This window comes from Polyodon spathula, chromosome 5 (assembly GCF_017654505.1).
Source record: "Polyodon spathula isolate WHYD16114869_AA chromosome 5, ASM1765450v1, whole genome shotgun sequence".
NCBI lineage: Eukaryota > Metazoa > Chordata > Actinopteri > Acipenseriformes > Polyodontidae > Polyodon > Polyodon spathula.
The window spans coordinates 67,651,641-67,670,463 of record NC_054538.1 but is presented as its reverse complement, the minus strand read 5'-3'; the positions used below and the strand labels follow the sequence as shown (position 1 = coordinate 67,670,463).

The following is an 18,823-nucleotide window of genomic DNA, read 5'->3' as shown; positions in this document are numbered from 1 at the left end:
AAACAAAAATAAAGAGATTATTTCTTTGCTATTTCTCTAGCCACTCAAACTCTCTCTGGAAGATGACCATATTAGGGGGAGCATGTAGGCAGCCTCGGGGCATAAAATGATTCTAGGGCATTTTCACAACACTCCCACCTTTCACTTCCTGAGCTCAGCACTTCTCCAATATAAACACACCCTGACCCTAATCTAACCCTAACCAACCTCGGCCCTGAAACCTAACCCTAACCTTTTAGAATCATCCGATGCCCTGAAGAGTTTCTAGTGTATATTCCATTGTGCAGCAATGCATAGCTGCTCGTACACAGAAGGACTCCGTTGCAATCAGCTACGGGTCGGACAACGATTGGAGAAACCATGACGACGTGTTGATTGCAGGGGTGGTTTAGTGGTACAAAAGGGAAGCAGCTGCGTTAGTATGGCCCCTTGCGCTGAAACGTAACAGACGGATCTGAGCGTCAGCCACTGAGCCAGCACCCACCCCTGCACACATCCTTCACAACACAGCACAAGACACTCACCACCATTCCTGGATTGGGAGAGCACTTTTTTTGTGGTTTTGGAGTGTACCTTTTTGTGTTTGGGACTGTAAGTTACCGTGTTCCCCGATACCATTGCTGGTAGAGGGGAGGCTTATTAATATTTTTTTTTTGTAATAAACATGGACGTTTTTGGAGAACAATATTGTTTGAACATTCCCGTTTCACCCCACAACTCACACCTTGTCACACACCTCCTTATATCCCCTTGACCCCCACCCTCCACGTCTTTCGTGCCATCCCTGCAACCCATTCCCCTACACATGCACACATCATGCACATGCACACATCATGCACCATGCAACCCCTGCACAAGCACACATCATGCACCATGCAACCCCTGCACACACACACATCATGCACCCCCTGCACATGCACATCATGCACATGCAACCCCTGCATACGCACACATCATGCACCATGCAACCCCTGCACACGCACACATCATGCACCATGCAACCCCTGCACACGCACACATCATGCACCATGCAACCCCTGCACATGCACACATCATGCACCATGCAACCCCTGCACACGCACACATCATGCACCATGCAACCCCTGCACATGCACACATCATGCACAATGCAACCCCTGCACATGCAACCCCTGCACACGCACACATCATGCACATGCAACTGCTGCACACGCACACATCATGCACATGCAACCCCTGCACACCCACACATCATGCACATGCAATCCCTGCACATGCACACATAATTACAACTATTTACAGTACTTATATTACATATTTGGTTATATTGGGTTTTTTGTTAATTACTCTACGACTCAATATAACTATTAGCAATTTTTCTTGTGCTTGCTTATTTATTTCTTAAATAGCTACAGTCCGATGGTGTGAATGGCACCTGACAGAGAATGCATGTGTGACTGTTAAAATGTCACATGCATCAATGTCTTAGTGGACGATTGAAACACAGCAATGAAAGACACAACACAGTTTATGGTTTCAACAGCTATTTATTTGGCTGGGTTGCTTGGTTGCAACACTAAATAATAACAACTGGCACTACACAACGTGTACTGCAGTTAAAAACCACAGGGTTCCGTCCCAAAATAATAAACACGAATAACACGCACAACACAAACACAATCACAAGTCTAGAGTGAGTGCTCTTAGTGAAAGTAGTGAAATCAAGTTACTTGTGCACAGTGGTGAAGTGTAGTCTGGGTTAGGTGCTGGCTCCATTAGACAGCTCCCAGGTAGTTTAGCCGTCTAACAATGACAAAAAGTACAATAAACTGACAGAACAATCCAAAACAGTCACAGTAAGTTTATTCTCCTTTACAGGTCTTTCCGTAACCATAACAAAGGAACAGATTGCTTATCCACATCCCCTGATATACCCCCAGTCACGCCCCCTTCGGTAGTGAGTGAAATCACTTTTCTTCCAATCCGCGATTGCCACATCGTCAACTGCATTAAAGCAATGACTTCTGGTATTGTGACTCCGCCCCCTTTCAGGATGGCCAACTTCCACGTTTTCCCGGAATTAATTGACAACCCATCCAGTCCGGGGCACACTGTTCCTGTTATACAGCGGCTCCACAGGTCGGGAATGAGATGTATGACTTGGATTCACTCGTATAAAAAGAAATATTGTTAGAAATACTAGTTTTCAACTACTGTACCTTCCCTTTCTAATTCATGGCTAAGTTTAATCATATGTTATAACCATATGTACTGCTATTTTTACCCTTAATTTTCAGAATTTTGCAAAATTTTAATATAGTATAGTAACCTATATGAAAAATATTATCCTGGAACCATGTTTTATTCTGATTGCCGACTATTTCCGTAAATATGGTAAGGAGTGCTTTCATTGCAAATCAGGACTTTTAAGTTTTGGGGGAAAATGTTGGAACACCAGGAAAGTTGATGGATGGTCCCGGTAAAAACCAGAAACATCTAATCACCCTAAACACAATCAAAACACTGTTCATGAAGTTCAAAAGTGCAGATTTATTAATAAAACAGGTGATAAAAGATATACAGCATTTCCAACAAAAAAGTGATCACTATTCTTCCCACTGATTAATATAGGGCGTACATTAACCATGTAATGCCCATGTATGTATCATATACGATGTAATGGTTAGACATCCCTCTATTTTTTAAATCCAGCCTCACAAGCCAGAATTGTTCATATGCAGTGCATTGTGTTGCCGGATAGGAAAAAAAAAAAAAGTTTGTACATGAACAGGAATCTAGTTAAATAAATAAAGCAGCTTTTCTCCTTTAAAAAATGCTTGGGTATTACAGGGCTAAATATTATTATGTAAGAATAAAACATTTTTCAGGCACCCCTTCACAGAAGCCAAGGGGGTTAAACGGGCACCCCTCACAGAAGCCAAGGGAGTTAAACGGGCACCCCCTCACAGAAGCCAAGGGGGTTAAACGAGCACCCCCTCACAGAAGCCAAGGGGGTTAAACGGGCATCCCCTCACAGAAGCCAAGGGGGTTAAACACGTACTCCCTCACAGAAGCCAAGGGGGTTAAACGGGTACTCCCTCACAGAAGCCATGGGGGTTAAAACAGGTACTCCCTCACAGAAGCCATGGGGGTTAAACGGGCACCCCAGATCGAAGACATAGAAATAGGGGAGAAGGAGGAGAGCAGACCACCCAACAAAGGATTTTGTCTCCTTTATATCATATGTATCTGGAGCCTAATTAACTCAATGATTCAATTAAGGCCCCAGCCACATCCCCACATACATTCTGGCAGGACGTATACCCCCCCCCCACACACACACACACACACACACAATATATACATTTAAAAACTTTGCTCTGCCACATGCATATTATTTTATTATTTTTGTATTAATCACACCATAAGCTTTTTTTTTTTTTTTCAATAAAATTGAAAAGAATACAACACTGTAAATCACATCACAGAATACTACAAATGTTTAAAGTTTTTGCTAGGCCCTGGAAAGCTTTGAGATGAAAGCTGTCACAAGCAATATGTCAAATTGGTGGACACCATGCTTGTGTAAATCGGATAATTAGATCATTATGATTTTGGCTACAATGGTAATTACAATTATTACCTTACAATAGCTGAGTTCACCTTTTTTCTAAATCCAAAAAAACATAACATATTGTGTTGACCTTTCAACGTCACGTGTTTGGAAACAAGAGGTACCCAAGCAGAGAAACCAAGGTCAGCCAAGCCAAATGAGTGAGATTTTTAAAAAATCAGGAGGCGTGAGATTCAGTATTACCGCATGAAAATGCATGGTCATTTCTTACTTCTTGTTTTCAATGAGTGTGACTTGACATGTGTGATTGTACAGCCTTAAATAATGGCCGATATTCTGTTTGTTTTCACATTGTTGTTCCAACTAAGGTGATCCTAGTTGCAGTGATTCATTCCGTAGTCCTCTTGTGGTCACTGTGTTTACATTCACATAAATATCTTCACCTGCCTGTGTGTTTTAGGTGGATAAGACAATAGCAATGTGACATTGATGAGTCATACAACACGCGGCAATGTTCACAAGAAACACATTCCGTTACATTTCTGTGTCCCTTCTTGTCTGTATCACTGTATTTTATTTTCAGGCATACGGTATTATCTTATAAAATTTGTAATCCCGTATCATAAATCAACTGGGCAACACTTTTCTCAAAGTTTACTCTGACGCATTCACCAAGAGAATACATATATATATATAAAGCATTGCAGTGTATCCAGATCTCGCTCCCTCTTGCAACAATGCTGGCTTTCTGTTCCCACTTTACAGCAGTCATTTACAGCAGGTGTGTTCAGGATAACTTTGTTGCATATCTGTTGACTTCAGCTAATTTTCAAATACTGTTTAAATATGAGTTGGTTGGTTCTAGTGAAAGTTGAAAAACAGTTAATTTCCTAGTTTACCTATGATGTGTGAATTTAAAAAAAAAAAAAAAAAAAACTATCAGGAATATGTTGAAACAATAAATAAATCAGTTAAAAATGTTGTGTTTGGGACAAAGGCAGCAAGACATACACCTGCCCAAAGACATTAGTGGAGGAAATTGCATCTTTTCCATGTTTTTTTGTAATTAAAAAAAAATGAGATGATATTAATTACATACCTGAACATTTTCATAAATGTCATTCATGTCATAATCCTGGGTTTCAGTCTCTCTTTCCGACTATATGTGAAAAATTAAATAAAAAATTAATTGTAAAAAAAATGCAGATACGTACTGTAGATGCAGTTACAGGCTGCTCTGTTAGTTTTGGCCCACAATAGGCTTTCTACAAACACGGAATACAAGAAATGAAGGGAATATTAATAGCATACCTTAGTTTGTCCATAATTATTTGTGAAAGCAATTCTGGCAGCATGTTTTGTTCTCCTGTATGTGAGGGAAAATATAAAGTTAATTTAAAAAATATGAAATCAACCAATCACTATTGAGGATTTATAATTCCAGTATTTCCTGTGTATAGATGGAACATACAGCACAGTCCTATAAACAACAACACATTATTCAAGAGTAGTTCCTGAGTAAAGGATTTCTAGAGTAGGGTGTCTTATAAGAGACATCTATTTGCAGTTTGGGCAGCCAGTAAGAACGGCCTTATTATGTGGTTTCCAAACTTGTGATGTGGGTTCTGCTAGCTTTATTTGTCACTTTTCTCTATGAACAACAGATACTTACTCATTTCTCTTTAATTTCAGTCGGCACAGTCCAGCACCAGTAGCTATAATCAACACAGCAGCCACAATTGCTATGTATATGTAGAGATCTGCAAACAAGATCAATTAAACTGGGGCGGTCTTACTGATGTTGTTTTCCTCGACCACAGTGATGCACAATAATATCACTAAATAAAATGTAATCTGTAATACCTCGCTATGATTCTGATCTTTGACAGGGTTTTTATACTACAATTATTTTGGTTGCTGCAAACAACAGATAATAATAAGTCTAATGTTTTACTTTTCAAATATTTTCCATCATTTTGTTTGGACTGTATTCTACAGATTTCAAACCACAGACTTCTCTGAGGGATCCAACAAGCTAAAATAGCAAGAAGCCTAAACGGTGAGTACCGTACCACTCTTTGGACGTGTGAATGACATTGAGGCTTTCCCTTGGGTGTTGGTGGCAGAGCAAGAGAGGTTTCCTGTGAAGGGCACCCATCCCTGCAGGACTTTTGTCACTGTGTTCTGCTGTCCTCTGGTGTTATTAATGAAGAATGAGTTCAGGCCGGTGTTAGATTCACTCAGGATGCTGCCTGAAACGCGCCACTCAATCTCAGGTGGAGGATTGGAATCCACAATGCACTGACAAGTTAGCTGTCCTGTGATGTCGACGGTACAGGCTGATTCCGACAGAATCTCCGGCTTGTCTGTAATACAGTACATGATTACATATAACTGGTGTAAATTGTTACAAAACTGTGCTAAATGTCTATGGTACTAGTCTCAACATAACACTTACACTCCACATTAAGCCTCACTGTAGTAGAGTTGGTGAACCCCTCAGTGTTCTGCGAGGTGCAAAAAAAGGTTCCGGTCTTTCTGGACACATTCTGCACATAGATTGTTGCACTGGTTTGCGGCAGTCTCAGTGTTTGATCTCGAATTACATTGTACCACTGATAGCGACTGGCAGGAGGGTAGCTATCACTGGCACACAGCAGGCCAACAGAGGCTCCTTCCTTTATTCTAGACTCTTTGTACTCAATGTTGACATTTTTAGGCCGATCTGCAGTGAAATTCAGAGGCAAGATCAAAACCAAGTAGGTCAAACACACACAGTACAGCTACAGCGAAAGGTTTTCCATCATCCTGTAGATAACTAAAGCCAAATAATTAATTTGGCTTCATCAAGCCAGATGAAACCTCAATAATGTTATGTTAACATATTACATTACATATCACCTTTCAGTTTTCCATATACTTAATGGGAAATTTACACAAAAAGGAAAACACTGACATTTGGAAATCTAGCATTAAATACTGTAGTACTATTCTGGCTTCCAGTAGACTTGAAGTATAGCAAGACATGTAAAAAAATAAAGAAAAAAATAAAGAAAACTCACATGTGACATTTAACAAGACAGAGATATCTGCTTGCTTTCCTCCCCAGTACTTGGCAGTGCATGTCAGACGGCTCTTATGGTCACTTGCTAATGGTACGAACTTGAGGACTGAATACACTTGCCATGCTCCATTCCCTGTTTTGTTGTGGTAAACTGTGAAAAAGGCGTTGGTGTAACTCCAGATAATATTAGGGGGGTTTGTCGGACAAGTGTGAGGGACAGAGCAAGTCACAGTTACAGCAACACCAGCTTTGAGTTCAGGCAAGCAATTTATTGAGGGCGCATCAGGAGAGTCTAAACCAGGAAAACAGAATTTTGAAATGATATGCATGAAAATACACAATTCTAAAATAAATATAGAAATCAATGCCACTTGCAAATTCTCCACTTGTATGGAATGATTCTCCAATTCAGTCTGTATGACTACTGGATAGTGCATTACATCAACATTATACTAAAGTCACAGGGTTACAGTATTATTGACAGGGCAGTGGATGCATGTTAATAAGGCATACTTGCACATTAATATCCTTACTGTCTGTCCCAGCTTTTTGTTCTTTTTTGTTCATTTTTTTTCCATTGGGTAAATATTTCCTTTTTTTAAAACCTAAATTGCTGGTTATAAATGTGTCATATTTCTGTCATGGTTCATGCGTAAAATGAGTAATTCTACACTCTATAATGTGTAGATTTACCAACTCATCGGTCAATTTATAGATTAACCAGTATATGTGTAGGTTTACCAGCTAATCAGTGAAGCTGTAAAATAACTAAGGAGATGGTAATAAACAATCCATTTATATACATCAGAAATCTTTTTTTTTTTTTTGCCATTAGGCTCCTGACATTACTTTATTTCCGAATTACCTCAAATGCTGTAGGCTGACCAGTCTAATGTAATCCAGCACAGTTACAACTTAATGGCAGTGACGACAGCCTATTTTAGCTCATCATCGATTTGTATAAACCCTACATATACTGGTTAATCTATAGATTTTTACATGAAAATAACAGAAATACAACACTTTTATAACCAGCAAGTTAGGTTTTAAATAAAGGAAATTTTATGGAAAATCTAATATATATAATATATATATATATATATATATATATATATATATATATATATATATATATATATATATATATATATATATATATATGATTTCTGACAGTACTACTGAAAAATCAGTTCTCCAAACACAATATCTTGGCATGGGGACGTACACAGTATGAATGGCAACTGATGGAGTGGTCCATTATTATTAGATATAAACACTTGCATTAATTATATTACTGTACATTAAGTATGAGACAATGCAAACAATAATGAATGAAAAGAAAAATTAATAATAAAACTGTGAGATCATAATATAGCCTAACAGTGGCATGCGAGCGGTCCCAAAGACCACATGCACCACACAATTAATGAAAACTGCTTCAGTGGTCTCGAGCCCATTATTATCAGATATAAACACTTGCATTATGTCACAGTAAAGTATGAGAAAATGAAACGATAATTAGCCATAAAGAAAATGAATAATACAACTGTGAAATTAGATTATAACAGCGGCAAAGAGTGGTCCAGACCACAGAATGCTACAACCCTTCTCAATTAAAATGGTAAAGCCACGTTTTTCAAAACAACTGGCTTTTAATCTAAGCAAGTATTTTCAATTACTAAGCTCTCACCTGTAATGTGTATTAATACCATATGATTCACATATGATGCCTTAATATTCCTTGGTACTTCAAATCTAAAACAAAATGGACCAGTGTCATCCACTTTCACTTCATCAATCTTCAGAGAGCAATCATGCTTTTGCAAATCTCCAATCAGATCTGTACGTCCTTTAAATCGGGTCACTACTTGCGAAGAGTCAGGATGATTAATGTATTCCCAATTATCAAAGTGCCACATGCCAATTATGGATTCAGCATATTTATCATAATCAGGAATGGAAAATTCACAGGGTATGACCACACAGGAGCCTTTCAGTGCTGTCATACTTGTAGGCAGTTTTATCGTGTAATCGGCATTGTAGGCAAAGGTGAAACATATCACTGAAAAAATAGAAGGCAATTGATTGAAAACATCAATAACAAAAGCAAGGTGAACAATAAAGATTTTAACTTTAAAAAGATGACAATTACATAAAAGAAAAATTCCCTTCAATATTGCTCCCGAGTCTCTCCTTGTTGCATTTTACTCCACACAATGCAATGGCAATATGCTGAGAGAATTAGTTAGGGGTCAAAACATCTGGTAAATTGAGCTTTTTTGCCAGTCAGAATGTTTACCGTGCTGTCCTGTCCTGTTTACATAACTTACAGTGGTTCGTTGAGGCCATCGAAAAAAGAAAAAGAAAATCTTTACGTCGAGATCACAAAATAATTTCTCGATACAGTATTACCATTCTGTGATCACGAGATGATCTCACAAAAACAGAAGTCATTCCGTTTTCCTGAGATAATTTAATTTATCTCGTGATCTCAAGAAAATGGCTTGTAAGCTGACACCCTGGGATCCTTCAAGAAGCTGCTTGATGAAATTCTGGAATCAATAAGCTACTAACAACCAAACGAGCAAGATAGGCCGAATGGCCTCCTCTCGTTTGTAAACTTTGTTATGTTCTTCTTATGTTCTTATATTGTTTGACGAGTGACAGATAGATCGATCGACCAATTGGCTTGAAAAATGTGAATGTATTAATAAAAAACAAGCCCCTACCTTCTAGACAAACGCACTGCAGCAGCAGTTTTTGAAAACATAGCATGATCACAGCAGGTAAGCAGACACAGACGATGATCAGGTGATCTGGAAAAAATAAAAGGTTTTGACATAATAACACGTTAACTTTTCCAGTGTGGACACAGACCGATTGTGAAATATCCTGCATCCCGTGGAATTTCTGCATTCCCAACCTCCTTCGGGTCTCTTCGGAACGCCTCGTTTTCTTTCACTGCACGTGCATGCACAGCTACAGAAGAGCCAGAGCCCTAGCCCAGGTTTTGCACAAGGAAGAAACCAAAAATAAACATCCCTGGAAGCTATTTCCATCATACTATAGTATATAATAAAAAAAATATATATATATAAAATGTCCTTGCAGAATTATACCTTTTTTAAAAAATAGAATTAAATTACTATACAGCCAAGAAATTGCTAACTAAAGAAATACCTGCAGTTTACTTCCCTATGTACTGAGCAAACAGCTACGCCAACTGCATGATCGAAAAGTAAATTATGTGCATGTCTGCTTATATTTTTCACTTTATTATTTATTGTTTCAATTGTCCAGTCACTTTGTAAGAGTTTGAATCATTTGTTTGATTTATGTTTATATAAATTATTGCTGATCACGTTTTGTTTGAGAAGTAAATATTTATTTGTTTTGTTTTTACATTGCTCTGGTAGCCGAGATGCTGCAGGAGTGGTGACATCATCGTCTCGCGACTAATATGACTTTACCACATTGAATCACGGATAATGTAGTTTTCTATGGAAAGATTACTATTCTTTGTGTTTATAGTGACAGTCTATTGGTTCTGAAGCAGAAAAGAAAGGACTGCTATAAAAGGACCATCATTTCTGTTATTCTTTAGAATTCCTGTCCTGTATCTGCTTTGTGACTAGGCTTCTGTCACTGACCATCATTTCTGTTATTTTTTTGATTGTCAAACTTTTACAAACCTTTTTTTTTTTTTTTTTTTTTTTTTAAGTTAAAAAAATATATATATATTAAAAATAAAACTTGTTTTAACTGCACCCAGTTTTGTCTGTCTCTCCTTGGTGTTGCTCCTGGTCCAAATCCAAAATATTACTAACAAGCCTGTTTTTTTTTTTTTTTATTGTGAGGTACTGTGTTTTTTTTAGCTGCATTTAGGAACTTAACTAAAATTAATTCTAGTCCTGGCGCTTATCACCATGTGGCGTAGTCAGGGACTATATTCTTGATTTAAGGGGACCATAGGCATGCAGTGTGACACCCGTGAGAAAATTATACTATAAAAACCCGAAATTTGGCTATTCTACATGTGAGCTGGGTCTGTGGAACAAGCAGAGCTCAAAACTAGAGCCCTGCATGGGAAATTAAAATACCACACACTGTAAATAAGAAAATGGCTGTCTCTAAAAAGGCTAAAAAATGTGTCTGCAGCAGATAACAAAGCAGAATCCAGCAGGGGTTTTACACAGCAATGGAGTTAAGCTCTTCTGTATGTCCTGCAACGTTACTGTAGATCACTACCGAGAGTCGGCTGTTGACAGGCATTTAGGTTAAAGTATTCACCGAAAGAAAAAGGCAGAAATCCAGAAAAGCACTGTGACTGCTGCTTTACTTGCAAAGAAACAAAAAACGGTGACTTCCGTGGTCCAAAAGTCCACTGAAAACCGTGAAGCATGAAGCACATTACATTTTGACCTGACAGAGGCAGATGAACTGTGCTAGTTTTCACAATGAACGGAACTTCTACTGATGGAAATGCCACCAGTCTAAAACACAGTCGGGACTTGGGTTGCCACCTTCAGTCACATATGCAGTCACTCGGGTTCAGTGTCTTCCCAATTGCTGAATTTACTTAGCATGCCAGCTGCTTGCCTTTTTACTGGCAGCTCAGCTGAAACAGAGGGATCCACGTAAAAATCTCTTAACTATTATTTGCTTCGCTGCTTCGATCACTTCTTATTGTGCATTTTAGAAAAGTTGCAATTCTGTAGACCATGTGAAGCACTCGTTGACATCAATTCTTCTGAGATGCACAAACCGATGCAGTTTCAGAGCACTGGTTCAAATTCAGCCGCAGTGGAATGTTCCATCAGTCTTACAGACCAAGGAAGTGCCACTGAATTATTGGGTGAGGAATTGTAAGATTCCAGGTTGTTTGTTGCATCCTATCTTCTCAAATTGATTGTTTTCAAGTAAAAGCGCTGTTAGAGCTTCATGCTGCAAAAGGGAATCCAGCATATCAAAGGTAGGGTTCCACCTTGTCTCAACAGCTTGCTTCAGTGACTGTTTCAAGCTGTTCTGCAGACCCGAATGTTTGAAATATGTGGCCAATTTCTTGGCATCTGCACTAAGTTCTGTGAGCTGAGGTTTGTTGTTTAACACTTGTGAATCAAAGGTGCTGGAAAGGACCAGATTCAAGATGTGGGCATTGCAGTTAAGCCTCGTACAGCCGCGCGGGGCTGCGACAATATTTGCTCCCTAATCAGTTCCAATGACAACTCGGTTCATCAGCAATGTAACATAAATTTCAAATAGGCAAAGCAAAATTAAATCTAAATGTTACCCATGCACAGAACTGCGTAAAACATAAAAGGCAATGCAATTTAGCAAAAGGTGTTAAAAAAAAAAAGTTTCAATAATTAAAACAGTATCCAAGTCAGTATTCAAAATTGCAAAATACAGTGCTCGATGAGGGACTAATGTCACAGTTCACTTGCAAATGAAAAGCAACAAAAACAACTAAAGACCACAGTTTTTTTTTTTGTTGTTTTTTTTTTTACTTTTTGTATTTCTGTATTTTTTTTATTTTAATATTTAATTATTAACTTTTACATTACGTGGCTTGTCTCTTTCGCTTTATTGTGGGAGGAAGTGGTGTGTAACTAACTGCACACGATTTGAAAGAGAAAAAAAAACCGCGGAGTGTGACGGTTAAACACTTCCATTGTAACACTGAAGACAGTAGGTGCTGGTGGCCCCCAAACTGGGGAGGCATAGCATTGCAGCGGGTCCTACTTTTTCGCTACTGTTGTTTTTACATTTGAAACGATTCTATTCAATACAAATGCTGCAATGTACACTTATGTTTGTTTATACGATAAACCAAGCAAAGCGTTAATACAACTGAATATGCAAACGTGAAACCATACAATAACACCAACCTCATATAATAATAATAATAATAATAAATAATAATAATAATAATAATAATAATAATAATAATAAGTAGACATTACTATGCCTATTATATAAAATCCCCAAGAGGACGATCATGATACAAAAAAAGAGAAAAAAATCTAATTCACTGCCAACCAACAAGCTTACTCGTCATAAATAACACCGTGGCATTATAAGATTTTGAATTATGATGGAAACCACAGTGAAATAAAGCACTTTACGCATATGTATGTTTGATTACTCCAAAATAACCGAAACATTTACATTTAGCGAGATGTAATGTAATTACATTATTTGATGGGTTTTTTTTTGTTTTGTTTTTTTTGTTTTTTTTTTGTTTGTTTGTTTTTTAACTTATTACAAAAAATAAAATAAAATAAAATAAGAGTTACCATTACCGTCTTCACCGCTTCTAATTCTCTCTGTGCTGCCGCTTTCCACACACAATCAACGCACGTTAGAGTTTAGGCAAAGTTTAAGACCAATGATTGACAGACACAGCGAAAGGAGACCCGCCTCCTGCCTTTATTTTTACATGTGTGACCTTATAAGATGAAAGCAGGAGGAATATGTTTCGCTAATCACTCTGCAGGAGTAGGCAAAACTCCCTTAGCCTCCGCTCCTCCGTGTAGCGGAATCAGTACAGAGAAGCGAGGTTTTCTGTCGGCTTGTACGGCTCTCAATCGCGTGGATCATCTTTCGTGCAAAATAAGTGATAGTTATGCAAATGAAAGTAAATGTATGTGATCACTCAGTATGTGATTTTTTAAATTTATTGTTTGATTAAATTTTTGAGGCTGTAATGGCTCTCTTGCCTACCCCAAGGAGCCGTCTCTGAAAAGAGATGGGCTTCGTATCAGAAAACTGGTGACGGAGTGGGAAATCGCGTGTGACGGGTAAGTATTAATTTGTTACACACACATTATATATATATATATATATATATATATATATATATATATATATATATATATATATATATATATATATATATATAATGGGGATTGATTTTATTCTTAATACAATGGCGTTAAAATGCGGCTGAATTGTATGGGTAACGGTTATCCGAGTGCTGACTGTATTGCGACAGATGCGACACTTCAGTACATCAACCCCTTAGTGTTTTCCCACAGATTACCGCAGTTTTGGGGGGGGGGGGGTTGACCACCCAATCCCGCCGGCAACAAGGTACATTTTACCTGCCCCCTCTACAGCAGCAGGTTCTGTGGTACCCGCGGGATCCCAGTCCCACTGCTCGACTTGTTGACAGTACCGCTGTCTGAGGTTTTAATTATATAAAAAAAAAAACTGACTTTTGTAGTATACATTCCTTTTTCCCACATATTATAGAATCTTATCAGTTAAAAAAAAAAAAAAAAATCCTAAAGTTTGGAGTAAGCATGATCAATAATTAATCTACATTTCCCTTTAGGCAATATACAGTTTTTAATAAAGGTTCTTTTATCAGTAAAAAGCATCTTTCTCCACCAGAATTGATTATTTTTATACAGCATAGACAAATGTCTCTCCGAAAAATTACAAGTTTGGAGCAATGCAATTGATGTATAGGGTTATAGTGATGTCACCAAATTGTGAACCGTGTGTCATCAAAGGTGTCATTCCTGTATGAATAATGTATGTAAACGGTAATTAAAATTTTCTTATAGGTGTGTACACATATATCTTGCAAAACATAAAGAATGTTTTGGGGAAATGCATTTTACACACCTGCCCTCACCCGCACCTGTATATTAAGGCTGGTCTTTTCTGTGTAGTTTGCCAATCTCAACTATTAAGTCCATACAATATGATACACCTGGCATTATCCCAGGGGAAGGTGCTTTTATATAGAAAATGGAGTACTACTATATAGGGCTGCGGCTGGCATGCTTTTATTATTGGATACAAGTGTGTAAAATTAATTGCCTCAAAACATTCTTTATTTTTTAGATATTTAAGATATATGTGCGCACACTATATAAAATGTGAATTACCTTGGGTCAATATTGTCTTCAGGTGTAGTGTTAGAAAGTGGTACATCTTCAGAATGTGGTACGCATACGAAAACTTGACCTATGTAATGCCAGAAAATGGTACTCTTCCAAATCCTGTGATTGACTGTGATTTGCTGAATTGTGAAAAAAATTATATTATAAATAACTTTAAGGGCAAAACACGGTGTACCACGTTTTAACACATATCACAAATAACACCCCACCGACCTGGAGTTTGGACATTTGTTTCCCCAGAAGAATCTGGAAACAAATCTGTTCAACTTTTTAAAGCGTAATTAGGGATAATCTACAATGAAACAGTGAAGGCACAGCATGAGCTGCAGTGCCTATTTTTCTGGAAACCAATTCTACAATAGTTATTTATATCAACACTCTCTTAAACTTCATTTTTTAATATAAAGTACAAATGGCATATGAATAGATTTCATGAAGTGTAAAAAATAAGTGACTGAGTGAGTTTATCAATTTGTATTTTTTTATTTAAGTTGACTAACTTAAATTTACATTTGTTTGTCTGAAACCGTTTCTGAATGAGACAAGAAGTGATATTGGTCAATTGTACACAGTGAGAAAATAATCGGTATGGAGTCCTGGGATCTTAAATGATCCAAAACTACATAGTGTAAAACACTGCAGTGGAAAAGAGGGGTGTAGGTATTTTTTGTCTGTTTTTTTTTAACTAAATCTCGAGTCCCATGTTTGCAAGCTCCTGTATTAGAAGAATTTCTGGTGGTCATCATGAAAAGGAAGTGGCTTAAAATATCTTTCAGCTCCGCTTGTTTAAATGTGTTTCCTGCTGCAAGCAGCTAGAAGCTTTATAAAAAGCACACTTCTTTATACCATATATATATACTGTTATACAGGATACTGTTTTAATTCTGAAGACTGTTTTTTTTTTGTTTTTTTCTTGGATCATATTGTTCTGAATTAAAATACTTCTGTTGAAAATATAGCACTGTACCAACAAAACCAACTACAGTACATCTAAATGGAAGCCTGCTTATTTTAAAACACAGTCCTTTCAGCTATGTGTTTTTGATATTGTATCTTTTTTGTGTTCCCTGAAAAACAGACAAGCATTGGAACGGGCCAGAATGAAATAATGAGATATGTGTCACACGTGTTGAACCATCACTGAAGTATAAATGTTATAAGGTTGAATATGTGAGTGCTCTAGTAGATTTGTATGCTGATATCAAAATAACGGTAGACAAATTGTTAGGTCTACGTAGATCTTAATATAGCAACAGGCAAAGAAGAGAGCTACCAACCGTACAGCTATGGCCAAAGGTTTTCCATCACCTAGAATTTTAAGACTGAGACATAATAAAAATAAACTTTACAAACACCAAATACTTTATTTAACACCACGTTGTCAAAGAAACTACAAAATTATATCACAAAAGTCTACCGGAAACTGTAATATTAATACAATATTTCAGATTGTTAGATTTGAAATTGTCAATTTTTCGTGAAGTGTATATGGAAAACTACGAAGCGGTATGTAATTCAATATGTTAACGTAACATTATTCAGCAGGTTTCATTCGACTATATGAAGCAAAGTTAGTTAATTTATATAGGGTGATGCAAAACTTTTACATATAGCTGCATATCCACAGTATAAACAGAATAGTATAGAATAAGCAATGAATAGTTTACTAGAAATTGAGTGATTGCTGTGGAATAGTTTCTTGTGCTACATGATACATGTGTATAGTGTAAGATAGAGAAAGACACATGAACAGACAAAGAGACACAGTAATACAGTGTCATGGTAGATTCCGAAGTCTCGCATTAGTAGGCAAATTAGTTAATTCTATAGGATGATGCAAAAATGCTGGTCATAGCTGTAGTGTCATTGTCATTGCAATTTAATTAGCAGTTTTCCAGATACTGTATTTGCATATATCCTCACAATCTAATACCCCTAATAATGTATGCAAAATAATGTTAATAACAAGTGTCCTCACAATTTGATAAGCTATAATAAAATAAACTGGAAAAATGACTTGGGCATCAACCATCTCCGCTATATCTTCTTCACTGGGTAATAGTTATCTTCAAAAAGGAGAAACATTTCATTTCTCCAAATGTTTTAATACATTTTTAAATCTTGTCATATCAGCATGGTAGTATGGATTTTTTTTTATTTTAAAAGTACTGTAAGTTAATAAATAACTCACCATGCAACAACTACACGCAGGATTCTAAGCATTTTCTTTGTAGTGTTTACCCCATCGAAGCTGTATTGCCTACATTTGAGCAAACTATAATACACGCATTGAATATAGTGCAACCATATTTGTGTTTTTTTTAATTAGTTTTTTTTTTTTTAAAGTTGTCAGAAGGATCATCAAAAAAAATATATTAAATAAAAAAAAAAAACCAATCATACAAACAAACAGACAAAGTAGAAAGACAAGATACACTTAAAATACCTGGAGTTTGTTGATTGGAGAAAGTAGCCACCCGTTTCCAGATTAAAGCAGATTTCTTTTAGTTTATCATTTCCGTGGTTTTATGAAACCTGCCCAGGAACAAGTGGCTTTCACATCCGGTAATTATAAACTGTGAACATAGATGTGTTACTGTTTGAAGAAAATTTTGAGACACAGATGAACAACTGGAATATTTTGTACGGGGATTCTGAAAAGCACCTGTAAAAATGGATAATGCAGTTCTTTCATTTTGTCTTCATAGCTCATTCCTTTAAGCTCTGAGATTAGTCTGGTTTCTCTTTGTTGGACTCTGCCTAACCCTAACCCTAACCCAAACCCAAACCCAGTGCCACAATGTGCCTGTGGTACTGTGCGGTGACCAGAACTGGACACAGTAACAGTGTTTTTTTTCAGTTAATGAAAACTGCAATAAAAATGTCCAAAACTGATTTTTTTTTTTTCTTTTTTAACGAAATTGTAATAGAAACTGGAAAATGTTTAAAAACTAAAATGAAACTGAAATGAAAAAATAAACATGAAAAATGTTGCCCAAAGCACATGGGCTGTGTTTGCACTGTCAGAAAAGAGAACTGTAATTTAAAATGATTAAAAAAAAAAATTGTTTGTTTTTTTATATGCAGCAACTTTTTAGAGTGAACCTAAAAAAGTATCCTAAAATGTTAAGATATTGAAACTGAAATATATTGTGTATAAGTCGGTTTAGTTAAAGATGACAGCATAATAATAATAATATAACCGTAATAATAATAATATAATTTTAATCCCCAACTTTAATCTCTGTTGAATTCCATGTCGGAATCTCTGTCCTCTGCTGCTTGTGAAGGTCCTGCAGATGTTTACTGCGTGGGATCGTTTTTTGTCTGTACAAATTTGAGGAAGTAATGGAGCGCAGCATATTATCAGTAGGCTTTAATTTAACATGTCCACCAGAAAGGTTAATACACTGGAACATGAGCAGCAGGCCATTGATGGTGTCAGTGATGGGTCTGTTGCATGGCTTTGCTTTAATTAGATTAACTTGTGAAAACACCCATTGACAAGAAGCGTTTGAGTGAGAGACTGTCAAGTGCAAACGTTTCCATCCTTCAGCATTCTCCTTTCTCCGAGTTCCTCCAAAATCAGTACGTTGTACCAAAACTTCTCCACACCCGTTGCTTTAGTTCTCAGGCAGTTTTATCAAGAGCATTTGCCTCAACTGGTCATCGAATACAGAACCGTTCACTTTTACCTTTGCAAGAAAGGAGAGCTGCATCTTTTCCATAACCCACCTTTAATGTTTTCAAGTGCTTCTTTAATCTGTTCTATATACCAGTCTGCCAGAGGGCGGGATCACTACTGGTACTGTATGCAATCCTCTGATTGGCGATCCAATCAATATAGCCAATAAAGACCAAATAAAGTATCTGCCCATTATACGGTATAGCCTAGGTAGTAAATAAATGCATGTAATAAAAAAATTAAAAACCCTGAACTTCTCATGCCCCCCAGTTTGAGAACCGCTCCTTTATAGCAGTTCTTTAACCACTGTGTGGTCCAGTGGTTAAAGAAAAGGGCTTGTAACCAGCAGGTTCCCAGTTCAAATCCCAGCTCAGCCACTGACTCACTGTGTGACCCTGAGCTAGTCACTTAACCTCTTGTGCTCCGTCTTTCGGGTGAGACGTTCTTGTAAGTGACTCTGCAGCTGATGCGTAGTTCACACACCCTAGTCTCATATCTTGTAAAGCGCTTTGTGTTATTGGTCCACTATGAAAGGCGCTATATAAAGATTATTATTTACACACTCGAAACAGCAGGTTATCCAAATGTATTTACACTAAATATTCATA

At 37.1% G+C, this 18,823-nt stretch overlaps 1 protein-coding gene across 1 annotated transcript; it reads right to left on the bottom strand.

Moving 5' to 3' along the window:
- Positions 1-3,376: 3,376 nt before the first annotated feature.
- LOC121315327 (sialic acid-binding Ig-like lectin 14) lies at positions 3,377-17,032 on the bottom strand. Its single transcript, XM_041249361.1, has 10 exons — positions 16,977-17,032; positions 9,347-9,433; positions 8,308-8,679; positions 6,616-6,909; positions 6,012-6,278; positions 5,626-5,919; positions 5,226-5,313; positions 4,865-4,919; positions 4,653-4,712; positions 3,377-4,000 (listed from the first exon to the last, which is right to left on the bottom strand). The coding sequence occupies exons 2-10, from the start codon at positions 9,390-9,392 to the stop codon at positions 3,917-3,919; spliced, it is 1,560 nt and encodes a 519-aa protein (XP_041105295.1). The 5' UTR covers positions 9,393-9,433; positions 16,977-17,032; the 3' UTR covers positions 3,377-3,916.
- Positions 17,033-18,823: the final 1,791 nt, after the last annotated feature.